Source organism: Mytilus edulis, chromosome 2 (genome assembly GCF_963676685.1).
Source record: "Mytilus edulis chromosome 2, xbMytEdul2.2, whole genome shotgun sequence".
In the NCBI taxonomy this organism is placed as follows: domain Eukaryota; kingdom Metazoa; phylum Mollusca; class Bivalvia; order Mytilida; family Mytilidae; genus Mytilus; species Mytilus edulis.
The window spans coordinates 19,278,982-19,299,653 of record NC_092345.1 but is presented as its reverse complement, the minus strand read 5'-3'; the positions used below and the strand labels follow the sequence as shown (position 1 = coordinate 19,299,653).

At 33.1% G+C, this 20,672-nt stretch overlaps 1 protein-coding gene across 3 annotated transcripts; it reads right to left on the bottom strand.

Moving 5' to 3' along the window:
• Positions 1–3,941: 3,941 nt before the first annotated feature.
• Positions 3,942–9,835, bottom strand: LOC139511651 (kelch-like protein 24). Of its 3 annotated transcripts, none has more exons than XM_071298616.1 (3): positions 9,778–9,835; positions 8,594–8,761; positions 3,942–5,913 (listed from the first exon to the last, which is right to left on the bottom strand). In XM_071298616.1, the coding sequence occupies exons 2-3, from the start codon at positions 8,673–8,675 to the stop codon at positions 4,073–4,075; spliced, it is 1,923 nt and encodes a 640-aa protein (XP_071154717.1). In that variant the 5' UTR covers positions 8,676–8,761; positions 9,778–9,835; the 3' UTR covers positions 3,942–4,072. The 3 variants fall into 3 exon arrangements, with proteins under 3 accessions (XP_071154717.1, XP_071154716.1, XP_071154718.1); XM_071298615.1 differs by having other exon boundaries at positions 9,608–9,831; XM_071298617.1 differs by lacking the exons at positions 8,594–8,761; positions 9,778–9,835 and adding an exon at positions 9,441–9,508.
• Positions 9,836–20,672: the final 10,837 nt, after the last annotated feature.

Genomic DNA, 20,672 nt, shown 5'->3' with positions numbered 1-20,672 from the left:
CACCAATAGTACTACAGAATGGGGGAGAATCGATATATCAGGTGCAAATAATCCAAAACAAGTTATTAGATTTTCCTCAAATATTTGATTCTTTTTTGTCCTGATGATCATTTTAGAACAGGTGGACAGATGTCTAAAATTTAACAAACTTTGTAGTTGACATCCAATAAAATATGAAAAAAACTTTGGTTTCAATCAGAGAAGATTTTTAAGGAAAATTTAACGGGCGACGAACGGAACGTTATTACAAGGGCTCGCACTGCCCTTCGGGCAAAGATATATAAATATAAATAAAATGACAAAAAATAAGTTTGATAAAGATATCAAAAATTCAAAGTATCGGCAATAGGATGGTAGGTATCTGATAGATCTAATAAACTAGAGGCTCTCAAGAGCCTGTGTCGCTCACCTGTTACTGTATTTACTGATAACGGCCATCTTGGTTGGTAGGCGGGGTCATTAGACACTTTTTTTTAAATAGATACCCTAGTAATGATTGTGGCCAAGTTTGGTTAAATTTGGCCCAGTTTTAGAAAAGAAGATTTTTGTACAAGTTACAAAAAATGACGAAAAGTTGTTCAATATTGACTATAAAAGACATTAACTCCTTAAGGGGTTCTCTGACAATTTTGGTCATGTTAACTTATTTGTAGATCTTACTTTGCTGAACATTAATGCTGTTTACAGTTTATCTCTATCTATAATAGTATTCAAGATAATAACAAACCAGGTGCTCCGCAGGGCGCAGCTTTATACGACCGCAGAGGTCGAACCCTGAACAGTTGGGGCAAGTATGGACAAAACATTCAAGCGTGATACAGCTCTGAATTTGGATTGTGATCAAATTTTTGACATTACATGTTTTTTTTTACACAAAACAAATGTCAAGATTTTACAAATCAATTAAAGATTTCTTCTTCAAACTTATTTAAATCTAAAATTAAATAGTTGACACAGCATAGGTTTCTGACACAGAATGAATGTGGTCTAATGAACTTAAATTTTTTTTTTGCCTTTGAGCAATTCACTATGCTGTTGAATATTAATCCTCTAAAAAAATGTTTGAAGAAATTTTCTTTTTATTTATGAAATCTGAAATGAGAAAAATTTACACCCCCCCTTTTTTCACATCCCCGTTTCCCTTTTTCCAAAACTGATATCAATTCAAATTTCTAATGGAGTTTGCAACAATAACTACTCTTTTAAATACATCATAAAATATTAAAATGTAAAATAAAGTGCTTGTTATCACTGAATGGTAAAGATTGGTTGGTAGTAAAAGTGAATATACATTGTTTATTGTATAAAACAATAAAAAAAACTTCATCAGCAACATTTAATATTGGCAAATTTCCAATGAAGTTATTTACATAAAGTTATTGGCAAATAAAAATAGAAAATGACATCATAGTCATGTCTGGCAAATGTCCAACATACATTATCTAAAAACATTTTAGATAAGATAAGGAAAAAAAGCTTCATCAGCAACATTTTATATTGGCAAATTTCCAATGAAGTTATTTACATAAAGTTATTGGCAAATAAAAATAGAAAATGACATCATAGTCATGTCTGGCAAATTTCCAACATATATTATCAACTACTATTCTATACAAAGAAAGATAACTCCAATTGAAAATTAATTGCTATTGCACAATATTGTGCAATTAGATATTTCTTGCTATTGTGCAATACTGTGCAATTGAAAATTTCTTGCTATTGCACAATACTTGATATGGAATCCTGATTTGGACCAACTTGAAATCAAAGTACATGTTTAGATAAAGCATATCAAATAAGCCCAAGAATTTAATTTTTGTTAAAATCAAACTTAGTTTAATTTTGTACCCTTTGGTCCTTAATGTAGACCAATTTGAAAACTGGACCAAAAATTAAGAATCTACATACACAGTTAGATTTGGCATATCAAAGAACCCATTTATTCAATTTTTGATGAAATCAAACAAAGTTTAATTTTGGACCCCCATTTGGACCAACTTGAAAACTAGGCCAATAATTAAAAATCTAAGTACATTTTTAAATTCAGCATATCAAAGAACCCCAAAGATTCAATTTTTGTTAAAATCAAACTAAGTTTAATTTTGGACCCTTTTGACCTTAATGTAGACCAATTTGAAAACGGGACCAAAAATTAAGAATATACATACATAGTTAGATTCGGCATATCAAAGAACCCCAATTATTCAATTTTTAATGAAATCACACAAAGTTCAATTTTGGACCCTTTGGGCGCCTTATTCCTAAACTGTTGGGACCAAAACTCCCAAAATCAAACCCAACCTTCCTTTTATGGTCATAAACCTTGTGTTTAAATTTCATTGATTTCTATTTACTTATACTAAAGTTATTGTGCGAAAACCAAGAATAATGCTTATTTGGGCCCTTTTTTGGCCCTTAATTCCTAAACTGTTAGAACCAAAACTCCCAAAATCAATCCCAACCGTCCTTTTGTGGTCATAAACCTTGTGTCAAAATTTCATAGATTTCTATTCACTTAAACTAAAGTTATAGTGCGAAAACCAAGAAAATGCTTATTTGGGCCCTTTTTGGCGGCCCCTAATTCCTAAAATATTGGGACAAAAACTCCCAAAATCAATCCCAACCTTCCTTTTGTGGTCATAAACCTTGTGTTAAAATTTCATTGATTTCTATTCACTTTTACTAAAGTTAGAGTGCGAAAACTAAAAGTATTCGGACGACGACGACGACGACGACGACGACGACGACGACGACGCCAACGTGATAGCAATATACGACCAAAAAATTAAAATTTTTGCGGTCGTATAAAAACTGCAAAATTTCATTAAAATTACCAATTTTAGGGCAGCAACCCAACAACCCGTCGTTGGATTCATCTGAAAATTTGTGAGGGGATAGATCTTATTCTGATGGAAAGATTTGCCCTAAATGTCTTAGTTTCAAAGATATTTTTTTTACCACTATGTTCTAATTTTAGCCATGTCGGCCATTTTGTTTGGTAGGTGGGGTCATCGGACACATTTTTAAAACTATATACCACAATTATGATTGTGGCCAAGTTAGTTTAAATTTGGCCCGGTAGTTTCAGAGAAGAAGATTTTTGTACAATTTACAAAAAATGACGAAAAAGTTGTTAAAATTGACTATAAAGGGCAATAACTCCTTAAGGGGTTGACTGACCATTTTGGTCATGTTGACTTATTTGTAGGTCTTATTTTGCTGAACATTATTGCTGTTTACAGTTTATCTCTATCTATAATAGTATTCAAGATAACCAAAAACTGCAAAATTTCCTTAAAATTACGTATTCAGGGGCAGCAACCCAACAACGGGTGGTCCAATTCGTCTGAAAATTCCAGGGCAGATAATTCTTGACCTGATCAACAATTTTATCTGTGTCAGATTTGCTCTAAATGCTTTGGTTTTAAAGATATAAGCCAAAATATACATTTTACCCCTGTGTTCTATTTTTAGCCATGGGGGCCATCTTGGTTTGATGGCCAGGTCATCGGACACAATTTTTAAACTAGATACCCCAAGGATGATTGTGGCCAAGTTTGGTTAAATTTGACCCATTAGTTTCAGAGAAGATTTTTGTAAAAGTTTACGGACGCAGGACGACGGACACCAAGTGATGAGAAAAACTCACTTGACCTTTCAGGTCAGGTAAGCTAAAAAAAGTGTCCAGTAGGTCACATTCGTAGTGAAAAGGTAAGTAGATTGTATTTACGACACAAGGAACATATCCGACATCATGTGTGAAACGGTTATTCCATAGTGGTCAATGTTGATATTATTTCTATACTCCTGGTTACGCCGTTGTGTATCAAGACATGACATAGATATCGCATTTACTTACATGTGAAGACCTTTATAGGGGATTTTACTGATGGAACTTCATACAGCTGAAACTTAAAAAATCAAAGCTTTACTAAAAAAAATTGTATTTACAAACTTTAATAGTTACAGTTTAACTGTGAAAAACAATATATTATAAACAATCTTTTACTAAAATCATTTTTTTTTTGTCTATAAAAAAATCACTGTTTCACACACAAATACACGTTTCCGCTTATTGAAAATAGGTATGGTACATGAATTGTTTGTTAACCCTCCCCCTCTGACATGAATGAATTGGCTTTGGCTTGATGCTTGATTTAGGCGTAATGATATCCATTCTATATGGGTTTACACTAACGTCCATCCTGTACATTTTATTATAACAATTCGGGTTGTCGGGTTTCCCGGTTAGAAGTATGATGCACCCCCTATAATGTGAAACAGCTGCTATTGGTAGATACGTCGATTTTATTTGTTTCATCAATTTGAATTTCATCCCACAAGGATCAAAATCGTGCATTTCCCCTTTAGCCGTGAATATAACAACCTTTCCATTAAAGTGGATGACTTTAAATGGTTGAGTCATACTTTTGTCAATGTCGCAAACATTTTCAGTTTCACGAAGACGGACATTAAAAACTTGCACACGATTATGGTTAGATCCGTCTTCTAGTATTCCACCAAAAACAAAAACCTTTTCACCAACAACAACTGTGCTTGCGGAATGTACTGCTGTTTTCAGTTCCCCAATTACCCGCCACCTTTTTCCATGAACTGGTAGCTCCTCAATAGTCGGAACAACTTGATATGTGCCATCCTTCCTTGCCTTTTCGATTTTACCCCCCATGACAAATAAAGATTCTCGGACCGCAACCATCATATGGTTAAATCGACCCTTTTTCAACACTGCCTCTGGAATTGGCGTAAACTCGTTCTTTTCGGAATCGTATCTTATAATGTTTTTCGAGGTTTTCGTTTCATTACCACCTGTAATGAATACATCTGTTCTGTACGATACCATACCAACATGTAACCCTGGGTTTAGTGGATGTGGAACGGGTGATAATGTGAACCATCGACTCTGTTGTAAGCTAAAAGCCCACAGACATTTTCCATCTTGATAAAATGACCCTGAGCGTTCCATGTCGAATTCTGTTAAAATTAGAATCACCTCCTCGTAATCATCACTGTCCCGAAGGTGAAATCTTTCGGTTGTATACTCGTGCTGTCTTGCCGGAAGCAAATGAAAATCTCGAGCCTCATCCAGAAATCTTTTGCACTCAGGGTCTTTCGTTAAAAGATCTTCGCTATATAACTCTTTGATTAAATACTCCGGACTTATATTGACAAAACGAACATGTCGAAACAATCTACTGATAAATTGCTTTCTTTCCTGTGGGTCCTTTTTTATCCACATAAGGATAGCTTCACAAATTTGCTCCTCATCAACTGGGACTAACTCGTCATCGCGAACAATACTTTCAAGATCTTCTATGTGAAGGGTAGTAAATTCATCAGCTTTCCACAAACCATTAAATCCTTCCATAATAAACGGTCTGCACTTGTCAAATAATATCTTACAATTGTACATTCGTGACATTTTAAATAAAGGTAAACAATTCTCATTGCCGATTTCTTTTCCAAGAACTTTTTCACACTCGTCTTGCATATCCTGTAATTCATAAAGCGCAGACGCTTGAAGAAGGTCAACGATGTTGTCCTCTGTGATTTTGTCCACTTCAACATTTCCAGTATAAATAAATGTTCGCATGATCTCAAAAACCTCCTTTGTTATGTCAGGTAGCTCTAGTCGACCCTTCTGAGCTTCGACCATTCCTGAATTGAACATTGCTCGAAAATGTGGAGAAACTGCTGATAGTATTAACCTGTGACACGGAAAAGCTTTGCCTTCCACAATCACTTCAAGATCAGCCATTTCGCCACTTAAACCCATGTCGGCCAAATTTCGAAGAGTAGACGAAAAACTGTTTTTCTTTTTGTCCTTCGTGTCATCTCCCTCGGCCATTGTGGTGAAGCTTTTTTGAATACAATTCAAACTAATCCAAAAACATTCTGTAAAAATAAAAGCAGACGATATTTTTTAAAATAAATAATAGAGAACGTAGCCCCCAAAAGGTGCAAAGGATGAACCAATAGCGAATTCTTTTGTAAATGATTAAAGGCATGCAGTATATAAAATGTATAGGATTCTAACAAAAATCATAATAAAACAAACAACTCAAAACCCAATACAAAAACATGTTACTGTTTCCAAAGTCGGGATAATCAGATTGACCGTATGTCTTGACTAAATGAATGCTGAATGTACCATAGTCTTTATTTATTTCAGATGTGCGAAAATTATAACGGGATATTTCCATTTACGGATATGAATCAAAGTTGATCGCTAAACTTTATTTAGACCATACAAAATTTAACTTGACAGATATTTCAAAAATGTCAGGAGGCTTAACTTTTGCCATTTTATCCCTAGTTAGTCAAGATTTTTTACTAAATTATATCAAATTACAATGAAACAACCTTGAAGAAAGTATATTTGACGGTAATTGTGATCGTCTTCCGATTAGAGCAGGATAAATAAAATGCCCACGGCAGTCTGCATACTAATGTTAACTTTAACTCATGCTGTCATGTTCTACTATTTGATATCCGGCATGAAATCTTGTCGGAGGAACAGCTGCCGATATTTATAAGTTTTATAACGAGTCGCAATTGGGTATCGCTTGAAAAAGTTATCATGCAGAGCTGTAATTCATGCCCAGCTTTGCCTATACAATTTGTTCTTTTAGATTTATAAGCTCCTCATTTTTTCCCCCAATTTTAAATATTTTGACCTTGAACATAACTTAACAAACACCCCGGGCGGATATATTGTTGCCGTTAATACTATACTACCACTGGGTCTATTGCTCTGCTGATGGACTTTAAATCCGTTAGTCCTAATAGAGATTTACGGAAAGTCTCGGATCCGACTGTTGACACCGACTCTGACAGGTAAATTGATAGGGGTCATCTCAAAATAGAAAAAATTCTAAATAATAAGTTTTTCAAGAAAAAAATAACAAGATTTTACACAAATATTGAATTATTTAAAGTCTGTTAACAAATCCTGCACAAGTCTCCACATTCAGACTGAGTTTTTGTCTTGTGTGCCTCCACAAAGTACTCATCACTTTATAATTTTTAAGGTCACCCATGGCATATTCAACAAAAATTCTATATTCTGCTCTAGCGTTTCTGGTGATCTGGTTTTCAAGCAATTTGTTGTCTCGTAAAAGGCGTAATTACGGGATGCCGATTAGGACAGATTTTATCTCCCAACAGCACATAGTGTTCTGGAAAATTCAGCGGTGCAATGACTCCAATTTGTCTCCTCATCCTACACTGCTGCGCATCATTTTGGTGACCGGAATAATATAGTTCTTGTGGCTCAATTTGTAGCCTGTATATCTCTACTGAAGTGACGCCGATTGCACCTACGGCACCAGGGAGTTTAGGCCAAATACCTCGTTTTCCTCTCCATTCGTTGAAAGCCGGCCACAACGTGACACAAACGACTCCAAGGCACTTTGAAATATTGGCATGCACGCAATTTCTGCTTGTACTGTGGAGCATCACTTACATAAATTAACGCGAGAACATGTTATGATGGATACGACCGAAGCCACATAATGTACAACATGACCCGATTCTTCTGTGATAGTTTGTGGGGTCTCCCAGTATATTGTGTAAATGAGTCCTTGACAAGCTGCAGAACATCTAGCCAAAAAGCGACTGCTGATGGACATCATCTGCGAAAACCAGGTGGCATATAACCGATTTCTTAACAAAAAATATTTCAGGAAAATGTTTACAACAGGAAGCAGGATATGTTTATCTTTTTTGTAAATCGTTTTTGAGACGACCCCTGTAATTTTCGATGTCAGAATCGTAGTCAACGGTCGGATCCGAGACTTTCCGTAAATCTCTAATTATCAGCACATTAGCCATGCAGTATTTCGGTGAGGTACTTGCAAGAAAATAAAGACATTGTGTAATAAAAATTTGTTACATTACAAAATTTTGAAATTATTCTAAATTAAGGAATAAATCCCTGCATACAATGCTTTGATTCATTGTTCAGCTTTGTCTATAATTGTTGTCTTTTTAGGTTTATAACCTCATCATTTCTTTAATAAGTTTATTAATGAATTTTCAAATACTTTATATATATATATATATGTGAAGATGATTTTAGTTTTAAATTTCTGTACATTATTTCATTTCATTTTAATTTCCTATTTTTTTTTAAAAATCGGAAATGCACCCTAGTTTTTGGTGGGGTTCGTGTTGTTTATTCTTTAGTTTTCTATGTTGTGTCATGTGTACTATTGTTTTTCTGTTTGTCTTTTTCATTTTTAGCCATGGCGTTGTCAGTTTGTTTTAGATTTATGAGTTTGACTGTCCCTTTGGTATCTTTCGTCCCTCTTTTATTCTAAATCAATGATCCAAATTTAGCATTCAGTTTAAAACAGGAAGTTAATCAAATAACCCCGTTTATACACGTTATAGTTTTGGTCTGTTCAATATCGATAGTCCCCCTTTAAACATTCTTCCGAAATCAAAAAAAAAATAATAAATGTTAATGTGGGATTGGAAATTTATCTATAAAAAATAAAATAAAATTGTCTTTACTGTATTTAATATATTGTAGGTTGGAATTATTGATACATTCGAGTAAGTCCCTTCTTACCATTGTAACGAAGGCTAAGATGCTTGCAGGTTGGCGTAACTCGATAAATTATTGATGACTTTCCTGGATTTGCTTGTAACATCGGCGACTGGGATTTGAACAACAGACAATCAAATAACAATTTCACGTGATTTTATCCTGGATAACATCAAGACACAATATTGAAAACTGAAATAAAAGCAGTAAAAGCAGAAACAGATATGGAGAAGTAATAATGCGAAAGAAACCGGAAAATAACCAACAAGAACAATACAATACGTTTTGAATTTTAACACTGACAAGTATTGAACCGGCATTATGCCACATGATCTATATAAGACTCATTTACCCCCAAATCAGTGGTCTCATGGTAGACTATGGTAGCGTGTTCGCCACGAGGATTAAACCGGCCCAAACGGTTGAAACCAAACTGAAAGATTTGAATATTGGTAATAGATGCTTCTCTGTTAAGCACATGGCATTAAGAATTAACAGCAAAGACTTGCGGTATGGTCGACTAGGAATTAGAATTATAGGTCCGGTAGTTGGCACATTAATGTCTTACCTTGTAATTAGCCCGTAAAAATCAATCTTAGTGTGTTGAACTAGAACAAAGCAGGATGTTTAATGATCTTTAATAGAACATTTTTAAATTTATCTTATTATCTCCTTTTGTGTTAATTTTTTTCTGTTATAAATAGTTTTATAGCAAAGAAATGAACATATGTTTGAAAATGTAACACAAACTCTTCTAAAATTAACTATTTCTTCAAGATAACCGAGTTATTTTTTATTCAGTGTTTGTACGAGTTCTTGGAAGTGCCATGCCAGATTTATCTCCCCTGAATTTACATTTATATTTACTTACCAATTTTGTAAATTTGCAGAGCAAATATAGCTCAATATAGTGTCGTCAAAAATGATCTCATGCATAATCTTAAAAATGAAAACACGATAATATCATCTTGAACATTTTATCTATGATCTTTGACCCATGCATATTCATGTTGAAACAAAACTTATTGCTATATTTACCTGTGATTTATAATTTACACAAACTGCATTCTTTATAAAAAATGATTTAACACTCGCGGTGCAGTGAAGCTATGTGGATTCTTACTTCTAAAGACTGTAAAATGCTTGTTAAGCGTGCAATTACATTAATTTTCAAGTATAACATCAACAATTTCTAAAATTAATTTTACCATATAATAGTGTTGTGTACAAGGAAGTAACTTCGGATGATAATGACCAAAGGTAGACAACTCAAAAAATATTTTCGCAAATAATACATGTATTTAAAGGTGTGTAAAATTGATTATTAACGGTGCGATCTATTACATTGCAATCGATAATTATAAAAATTATGCTTGTTGATAAATACGGTGTATGGTAATTATTAACTCGCCAGATTAATTGGAAACGTCATCGTGGCTCATCTACAACTGTTTTATAAATAAATAATAATAATAATTTATTTTATTTTAAAGTGTCACATACTTGTCTACAGATTGTTATACAGATTATATAATATACATTGCACAATAATAAAATAAGACAAATAACCAGCATAGAAAGGCTTATGAGACACTATATATACAAATATATATCTATTTAACAAATACAAATTGAAAAACATAGTAAAATGTTAAAAATGTATATTTCACATCATAAAAAAATCAAAATAAGTAATTAAAAAAAACAAAACATATCTTTTAAAAAAAGAAATGACAAAATTAAGTATATATATTAAAAATTAAGAAAACTGAATAAAAAAGTATTTTATTATTACATTTTTTGTTGTTGCAATGATTCATTTGCATCCATCAAAGGTCATTAAAGGCATCATTCCTGACTTTATCAACATTTAACGGATTGTAAAAAAAAACATACAATTTAAGCAGACAAAGTTTCGGTTCCATTTTTAATCTCATGCCTTTAGCAAAGTTTGATAACAATTCCAAAACCGAAGGAGTTTATGAAACAGTCGAATTTGTCTCCCTGTCTGTCTTTATTTCCTAGGAAATCAAGTCCATGACAAAAAATTTACTTAAAAAATAAGTCTCATGTTAGATTTTAGTAGTAAAATAAGTCCATAGCTAGTCAAATACATTTCCAGCTACTTACTTTTCCAGAAAATATTGGTCATGGCGATTTTTGCATGATTATTTAGTGCAATTTTTATTATTCTAAAATCGAATTCTTTTTAAAATAAGTAAACATTAAAAATATGAAATATTTGAATTAAGAAAAAATCCAATGTTATAAAAGTTCTTGTTATCATTTTATACTAGCAATTTGTGTCCGCCCGGACACATTTTTTAAACTAGTACTGATAATTTATCTCGTACACTAACGTCTTTGTTATTGATATATCCTCGTATCGATATCATACAATCATGTATCTTATTATGATAATTTTGGTATTTTTGACAGTTCGTTGAAATCAATGTGCATGTGATTTGTATATATTGGTTCGTAAATAAAGTAAAAACAGTATTCGAAAATGGAAATTTCATCGATATATGCCGGATTGTCAATGAGACAAATGTCCACCCAAGTTCAAATGAAGTAGATGTATAAGAGGAGGTCAACCGTACGGCCTTCAACAATGATTAAAACTTATACTGTATAGTCGGCTAATGAAGGTAACACCATGACAGTCTTTTTAAATGCAAAGTTGAATCGGATTTAACATTTTCCCAAAAGAGCCCTTTGCTTTCTGATTTTAGAGCGGAAATGAATTATCTTAAACCGTTTCGACCACAGGCAGGATTGATAAAACGTGAAATTTACATAATATTCCGTAGCTTTAGAGTTCAGATGAATCATCGGTATAGATTTCCTCTGATAGGATTTTTTTTACTTTGCCAAAATGAAGATAGTACCATGCTTTTTTCAAATATGTAATAAAAAGTATGTGTCACCGTTCTATCATTCAAGCCAAGAGCCAGGATCCAGGAATTTGAAAAGGTGGGGCGAAGTTTTTAAAGATTGACGAGCGGAGCGAGGCGACAAATTTTTGGAACCTTTTTTTGGCTAAAAAACATAAAATAAGTGTAAAATGCACTTTTAAAACTGTTTCTGGCATGGGGCATGTGTATTCTATAGTTGCTGTAAAGTGTAAGGTTTGGATATTTTTTTATGCTGTATTCTCCCTATTGATTGTCTATCATAAAATGATAGTATAGATCCAAAGCTATGTACTGATATATTTGATGTGGGACTTGTCAGTAAAAAATAGACATAGAAAATTCTCGTTTGTTGTATGTTTAGTTAGCATAACCTCACAACAAGAAATACGCCGGGCTAATCGATGAAATTTACAATACGACCGACCTAGCGACCGACACGAGTTAAAAAAGTCAAACAAGCAATTTTTATCCAAATATTAGGTTGATATGTTTCACCCCCCCCCCCCCCCCCCCCCAAAAAAAAAATAAGGGAGGTGAGGGATTCCAAATCAACCAAAGGCTACGAATGAGTCTGAAGTGACAACGAATTTATTAATGACGGTCGACAAATGGAGACATAAAGGCCACACTCAGCAGTCAGGTTGCAGTCTGGTCTTGAAAAAAGTATTCAATATATCAGTTCGGCGAAACAGACATTCTGGTCAGACATGCATACCACGGCCTAAATAAAATACGCCCGTGTTTTATTCATCATGTTCATGTAATGCTAAATAATTCTGTTGGAAATTTTAGTTTCTAATAGCAAAAAAGTGGACAAGATGATTGTTTTCAATCCAGATACGACCAGATTTTTTATTCAATGCAAAAATCAGTCAGATTTTTTTCCTCTCAAATACCCACTTAGACTGCCTCCTCAAAGCAAATGGTTCGTACCTTAGATTTTAAATCTATCTACAGCTTATACTGACTGGGGATCATTATTCAGCTATCATGTTATTTTGAAAAAGGCTAGGGCGTTTGGGGAAAACATATTTTCGTAGGTAAATAACATTGCTATGGATTTTTTTTTCTTGAGAGTGTAATAGAGTGTTACTTTCTGTTTGGTTGAATTGTGAAGTCACTACGTTCTTGCTTAATCCTGTGTCGCTTTGAAGGTATCGTGGTTGTCATACTCAGCAATGTGTTACTGTAATTTGAATTTCAAAATGACGGAGTGACGTTTTTTTGACGCACTGGTCAACTTAGTCTGTTTCCCGGCCGTTATTGAAATTCTTGACGATACCATGGCGAACCACATGACTTTGACATAATCAGTAAATACAAGCGAAAAATATCTTTATAAGTAAAGAATTAACGCATAAGAATTAAATACACGGGAAATGGCAAAGTTCACGAAGTCTAGTCTGATTAATCATTTAAAAAAAAAAGTTCAAGCAAAACGGGGGGGGGGGGGGGGGGAGGCGTACGCCCTCTACGCCCCCCTCTGGAACCCTGGAACCGCCACTGCAAGCGAGAAAAGTGCGAAAAATTGCCAAAATTTGCATCGATTGTTCATGAAAAACATGAAAAACACTTTTTTTTTATGAATAAAAAGAAATCTATAAGATAGAATTTTAAAATAAAATATGAGAAGATAGGTTTTATAATAAGTTTTAAAAAAATAAAAACGGTGTCATCGAACTTATTTTGTTGCTACAACTAGAGAATGATAATTTCCCTTTCATCTCAGTATTATCAAATCACTTAAAGAGTTATCTCCCCTTAAATGGTTCAGTTGAAAAATTGATTCTAAAATACACAAACATTCGGTATTTATAAGTCATATGAAACCAGTGAGTGGTGAAAAATAATGTTTATCCAATTCTTGAACCAATGCATGTTTATATCATAAACTTAGTCCTCTGTGCACGATTTTATCATTTGTTACGCAAATATATCGTATAATCGTCAATTTTTTTCTCTCTCTGTCTGCAATGATTTAACAAATATGGCTGCTCATTAAATGCCGTGTTTTGAAGCCGAAGTTTACCGATTGTCACCTTATAGTAAACAAATAACAAAAAGCATGGGTATTGAGCACGTGTTTAACATGTACAATCAGATAATTGTTTATTTTAATGACAGATTCATGCGTATTGCGATCACCGGATTTTTACGAGGAGGGTTACGCTCAGGTCACTATGCATACGGAAAATATGTCGGCGAATTGCTTCCTGGAAGCAAGCAATTAAAAATAAGTAAACTTTTTCTAAATGTGGACAAATTAAAGAACTTTCCTCAGAAAAAAAGTATATGTACATAAGTTGTATAATGCAAACTATCCATTTAGTACTTAATTTGAGGTTTCTTATGACTTTAAACCTTTTGGGTTCTGTTTATATCACTTATTTTTATTTTTACAAATAAACATTCCCATAACATAAATTGCAAATATGTCCCAAAATTTGCAGATTAAGGCAAGGAACTAGACCGATTATGTACTGCTTTTGTACAGTCTAAGATGGCGGTATACAGAGAAACTATCATAAAGCTAGAAATAAATACAAAATTAAAATGAACAATATATTCATTAAGAAACATTCAAACAAAAACAATAAACGATCATGTGTTTCTAGCTTCTGACTTCCGATTAGACTTCAATACAAAATACGGAAACGGAAAAGCCCGAATACAAGAAGATGCACACACGTATCTAAGTTATACTTTTTGTGACACATACTTTTTAATACTCATTGTGCAAAATATCAGGAATAAAACTTGCTTTATTCGACACAAACAGCTACATAAAGTGAGACAGGGCAAACCCTCATGCGAACTGTGCAGTGATAATAGCATGTCTTTCAATATATATATACCATTTAAAAATTCTTATATAATGTATATGATAAAACATGTTTATTGGGCTAATTTTACATTGTATAGCATCGATGGAATTCTCAAAACAACTATATACAGCAGGTGTATTGTTTGGGGTTACTATAATTTAAATGATAAATGAGACTTGCTGTTCATCGCACTTATTTTTCTATTATGGTGATCAAATGTTATTGATTTATTCAATCAGGTGACTGTTTGAACACTTAAACATTATTTACCACCTTTTCTATAGTGCTATTATATCTCTGTACAAGTTGTATATAATAAATATGTCAATGATGGTCCGGTGGTGTCTAACATCTGATCAAGTTATTTGAAACTGCTTTGTGAACTTTTGCCCTTATAAACTTCCGACAAAGAGTTGCTATTGTGTTATGCTACTATACCCTTGTTTGTCAAGTTGTGTTTCTGATAGTAATTTTTACGTGCAGATGTCCAAGAAATGTATTTATTAAATGTATTTGCAATCATCGCAGAATACTTATTAACCAATCAAATAAAAGTATAAGCAACAATCGCCTGGTAATTATGAGACATTTTTTAATAGGAGGCACTATAAGCGGGAGCTAAACATTTGATAGATGTAGAAGATTCAAGCCACTAACAATAACTTATGAGTGGATCAGAAATGAAGGGATATATATTTCAGTTTTATTGTATGATATCAATTATTAATCTATTGTGTGACTTTCTTGTAAATGTATAAGTATGTATGTAATTTTTAATGTATAATTGTTATCCTCTTGTAGCACCATAAGTGTGCCTAAGTTGTAATAAATTGTCTTGTCTTGTCTTGTCTTGGGAATACAACGCAGACAACAGCTTTGAACAGCGTTAGGAAAAGATGGTACATAAGTCGAAGAAAATAAAAATAAACTCGACTCTAAATACCGACGAAAAGTCGAAAGAATATTCCACAATGTACTACGAAGAAAACTTAAGATTGAGTAAAATAAAACTTGCATGTGAATGAACGCCAGTGATTACGAAAGTGTCAGCAGTCCCAGTTTCACCAGATTGTGCTGTTATAACGGGTGATAAGAAACAACAGACGTTGAAAATACCACAAAACGAACATTGAAAACAAATGCAAAATCAAAATAATGAAGGTCTTTGGAAAGGTTAACACTTTCAGCTCCTATAGTGGCATCAATCGTGTTACTCGCATTCGGTGATAATATTTTATGGCTTTGTGGAAACACATGCATAATCAATTGAATTTCTTTAAGCTACAATTGTTAATTTTATAAATTAAATACAATTTGCAAGATGAATCAAATACATTGAAGTTCTTCCACAAACTGGTATACCATGTAGTCAGCTGCAAAAATATGTTTAACTGACTGAGCCTCGGTAAACCGTATATCAAATGTTTACACTACAGCGAAATAATATTGTGAGATGAGAAAATGTAAGCTAGTGAAACAGTCCAATACAGGAAATAAATCTTATGTCGGATAATTTAAGACATTATTTTTTTACCAAATTAAATACACATAATGCTCAAGATCCCTTATTGTAGCAATCATCTAACTGCGATATGGGCTTTGCTCATTGTAGAAGGCCGTACGGCTACCTACAGTTGTTAATGTCTGTGTCAAGGGCAGAATCAATTTGCGCCAATTGCAGTTTTGAAAAGGTATTAATTGCGCCACTATCTTTAATTTTGATGGTATTAATTGCGCCAGTTAATGAAATGAAATAGCGCCACATTTACCTGTAAATATTTTTTACCTATAGCATACATGTGTCACGGAATAGAAGTTCCATCATAATATAAGTTCCAAATGGAAAAACTATTCTGGAATATTATTTCCACAGGAATAAATATAATAGTAGATGTTCCTAACGGAATAAATAGTATAGAATATTTGTTCCAACAGGTAAAGGTATTATGACATTGTTTATAATAAAGTTTCCACTGGAACATGTGGAACTTCTGTTAGGTGGAACAAATATACGTTGAATTCTGAGCTCTTCAAAATTGAAGAAGACAATTTAGAAAAGAAAGATTTAAAAAAGATGATTTTTATTTTGCTGATGGTACCTTTAAATGTTGTCCAAAATATTTCAAACAACTTTATACTATACATGTCAAAGTCTTTATTACCACCATTTATCTAAATTTCGAAAATAGAATGCATAAAACAGTATGATTATCGTGTAGATTTCGTCTTGGTCAGGCTTGGTGGAGTAAAATTGCCGGTCCCAGTCCCGGATGGAAGGAGGAGTGAAGTCAATCTATATATAGTTCTTATATATACATAAAAATAAATAAAAATGGCGCAATTAGATGATTATTTTATTGGCGCAAATGATACCTATAGTTTTGAAAATTAGTTGGCGCAAAAGAAGTATTGGCGCAAAAGAAGTATTGGCGCAATTAAGTTGTGGCGCAATTGGTTTCTTGTGAAGAGTTGTCTATAATTGGCAATCATACCATATCTTCTTTTATACAAAAAAAAATCAATGTTTAATATAGGAGATAACTTATGAATAGTGTTTTACGCTTCGTTGATATTTATACAAGTTTAAGAATGAACGCAAAAATAATATATGCTTCTATCGATATTCGAAAAAGTGAGAAAAAATAATTACCATAAAACTGTATTCTCTCAAATATTATCATGAGGAAATGAAATTATAATGAACACTTCAAAATATATTTATTATTAAACATTTTAAAACTGGTTTCGTTCAGTGTACAAAGGAAATGAAATTAAGAAAAAGGAAAATATCATCTTGATAACACTCAAATAAAAATATCCTTTAGGTGACTTATTTATCTTTTTCTTCCTCATTTTCTAGGTCAATATACATTTAAAAAAAGTGTTGATATCTTTCTATTTGCATGATTTGGTTTTATTTCTAGATTGTCTTGATTATAACATGTTCTGAAGTACCACCATTGCTTTAGTTTCGCATCCTTCCCGCGGAACAACGTGACTGAATAAAAGGAGTAAAACACTCATATCCATGACCAAGAGATAGTTTGAGGCATTTTATCTGCAGTCAAAAAATGTCTAATTGTAATTCCATCATAGTTAAAATAGTATAACGATTTATTGAAAAACGAAAATCCGTTTCTGCACGTAAACAAGGACAGCTATATGTATCCGTAGGTCTTGGTGTTCATAGGCTTCTTTGCTACGGCCGCCGAAAGCATTCGCTTAATTAATATCAGAGACATATATGTCTCTGTTAATATAGTACTGTAACAATTGATTTAATACTTAGAATGAGGCAAGAAAAAGCGTACGTGTAAATTATGTGCACTCGAAATTTCCACTAAAGGATATACTTGCGTGTGGTGCAGGGGCGTTATTCAAAAAACGGATTAGATATAAAATTGTGGACGATTTCATTCAAAATATTCATATAAATCATAAACAAATAATATTATAAAAACAAATTGGCAACAAAAGGGGTCGAATGCCCACTACAACCCACCCCCCCGGATCCAAAACTGGTTTATTCTTTGGGAATATAAAATCAGGAGATGTGGTATGATTCCCAATGCGATAAATTTCTATTAAAAACCAAAGAACAAACATGCAAATTTGTGTTTGAAAATAGACATAAAGTATACAACGTCCAAACGACCAAACGACCAATATATATATATACGGGTTGTTGTCTCTTTGACACATTCCCCATTTCCATTCTCAATTTTATTATAATGTAAGTAATTGTATGTAGCATGCAGTTAAAAAAACAAATCCTATTTTTTTCATCTTCAAAGAAACCACCATTTTTGTAACTCAGCTAAATTGTCGACTTTCAATCGACAAAATTATACAAACTTTGGAACCTTTGATTCAGGAGTGCATTTCTATATTGTGAATTAACGAAGCTAATTTTGACAAACATACTTTGATCCAGACACATATCTGATGATTCGAGTGGGACTTGTCATGTTACAATTTTTATGAAAAGTGTGACCATAATCTTTTAACAAGCCGGCAACAACAAACGAATCAATTAGAATTTATTTGACCAAAGCTTGTCTGAAAAGTTTTGATTATAAGCTTTCCAGACTAGTGTTAGGAATTAAGTGGTCAGCTATTGATTTTTGACAACAATATTTGTTTGTTCAGGAAAACTGGAACATTAAAAATTTGGAATCCAAAAAAAAACTTCCACTCTTAGGATGAGTAAAAAAGTATGAGACTGACAAAAAAAGCAAAATATCTACATGACAATACGGGCTATGATAGCAACCTTGGATGGATATAGCCTTAGTTTTTGCATAACTGATTTTTATCAATTGCCTAATTAAAACGATAAATGTTACAGTAGCAAAAATAATAAAAAAAGATTTATTTGAGAAACACTACTAATCTTTAACTATAAAACGAATAAAAAATGACAACCTTAATTGCATATTCAGAGAACGAGCTGTACATGTTAAGGAAGTTGAATTATTCGAAAAATACCTATATGATCTGAATACTCGTATGGTCCGGTCCTTTGATAACCATACGAGTATATGCGCATATGGTTCCACCATACGCGTAAGGTCGGACCATATGAGTATACCCATATGGTCATCCATATGAGTATACCCATATGGTCATGACCATTCGCGTGCGATGCAAATACTCGCATGGTCCGGAACATAAAGATTATATATATATACCCTTCTACAACGAAATTTGTTTTACATGCACACGTATAAAAATTGCGGTTTTTATCCAACGCAATCATAGGTTTGAACGTAGTTTTCAATTTAGACTCGTTTATATTTTTTCGTTTGGGCTTGTATCATATTTTCCCTCCGGTTTATATGATCCGTTCATCCTATATTGACTCTTAAAATTCAAGAGTCTATCTAAAAATGAGGGTACATTTTATATGGCCTTCCAAATACCGTTTCGATCCCTAACATCACTGAAGAGACATTTATTGTCGAAATCCGGATCTGGTGTACAAAAAAATATTAACACCTTATGTTTGTGGCATAACATCGTGGCCACAAGTTAATTGTTTTCTGTTTAGTATTAAATTTATATTAAGATCCATTTTGTTACATCTTGTGATCAATTTTATTTGGCAATCGCCAATGGCAGTCAGCAGGGTTAAAGAACTCAGTTGTTCGACCTGTTAGTCAACTGCGTTTTGTATAAAATATACTTCTTCACTTTTTTGGTCTTTTGGAAAATGTTGTTTGTGCTGTATTTAGACCCTTCTACAACGAAATTTTTTTTACATGCACACGTATAAAAATTGCGGTTTTTGTCCAACGCAATCATAGGTTTGAACGTAGTTTTCATATATATATATATATAAGAACGTCTGAGTCAGTGACAACTCTACAACAGATGTATCCATCGGATCGCCATCAATGATGGTGATACATGGCTGTGTACATAATGTATTATATACAACTCGTCTAAACATCAACCCAACAATGTTAAATCTGTAAATTTGCTTTCGCAATTTTTTTTGTTCTTCCCTCGCCGGGATTCGAACCAATACTACTGAGATATCGTGACACCAAATCGCCTGCACTGTAGCCGTTAGACCACACGACCACCTGGGCTTCACTCTGACTATATATATATATTTATTTATACAAGTCTAAATTGAAAACAATGTTCAAACCTATGATTGCGTATGATAAAACCCGCAATTATTATACGGTTGGATGTAAAACAAATGTCTTAGAAGAAGGGTCTAAAAAACAGCACTAACAAAAATTCCAAAATACCAATAAAGTGAAAAAGTATATTTGAACAAACGCACTTGACTAACAGGTCGAACATAGATGTTCTTAAACCCTGCTGACTGCAATCGGCGATTGCCAAATAAATTGATCGCCAGATGTATTAAACAAAATGGATCTTAATATTAATTTAATACCGAACAATAAAACAATAAACTTGTGGAAAACATGGTAGACCACAAACATGAGGTGCAAAAATTTGTACACGATATCCGGATTTCGACAATTACCGGTAATAACTCTTCAGTGATGTTAGCGATCGAAAAGGTATTTGGAAGGCCATATAATTTACCTCAATGTAGAATAGACTCTTGGATTTTAAAGAGTCGAAATACGGTGAACAGGTCATATAAACCCGAAGGAAAATATAAAACAAGCCCAAAAGAAAAATATAAAACAAGCCCATACGAAAAATATAAAACAAGCCAAAACGAAAAATATAAAAGTTTAAATTGAAAACAACGTTCAACCTATGATTGCGTTGGATAACAACCGCAGTTTTATACATGTGCATGTTAAACAAATGTTTTGGTAGAGGTGTCCAAAAACAGCACAAACAACATTATCCAAAAGACAAAAAAAA

Coding starts and splice junctions, on each gene's coding strand:
- LOC139511651 (XM_071298616.1), bottom strand. CDS start 8,675: ATGTTACAAGCAAATCCAGGAAAGTCATCAATAATTTATCGAGTTACG. Junction 5,914..8,593: donor TCTTAGCCTTCGTTACAATG/GTAAGAAGGGAC, acceptor TTATTTTTACAG/AATGTTTTTGGATTAGTTTG.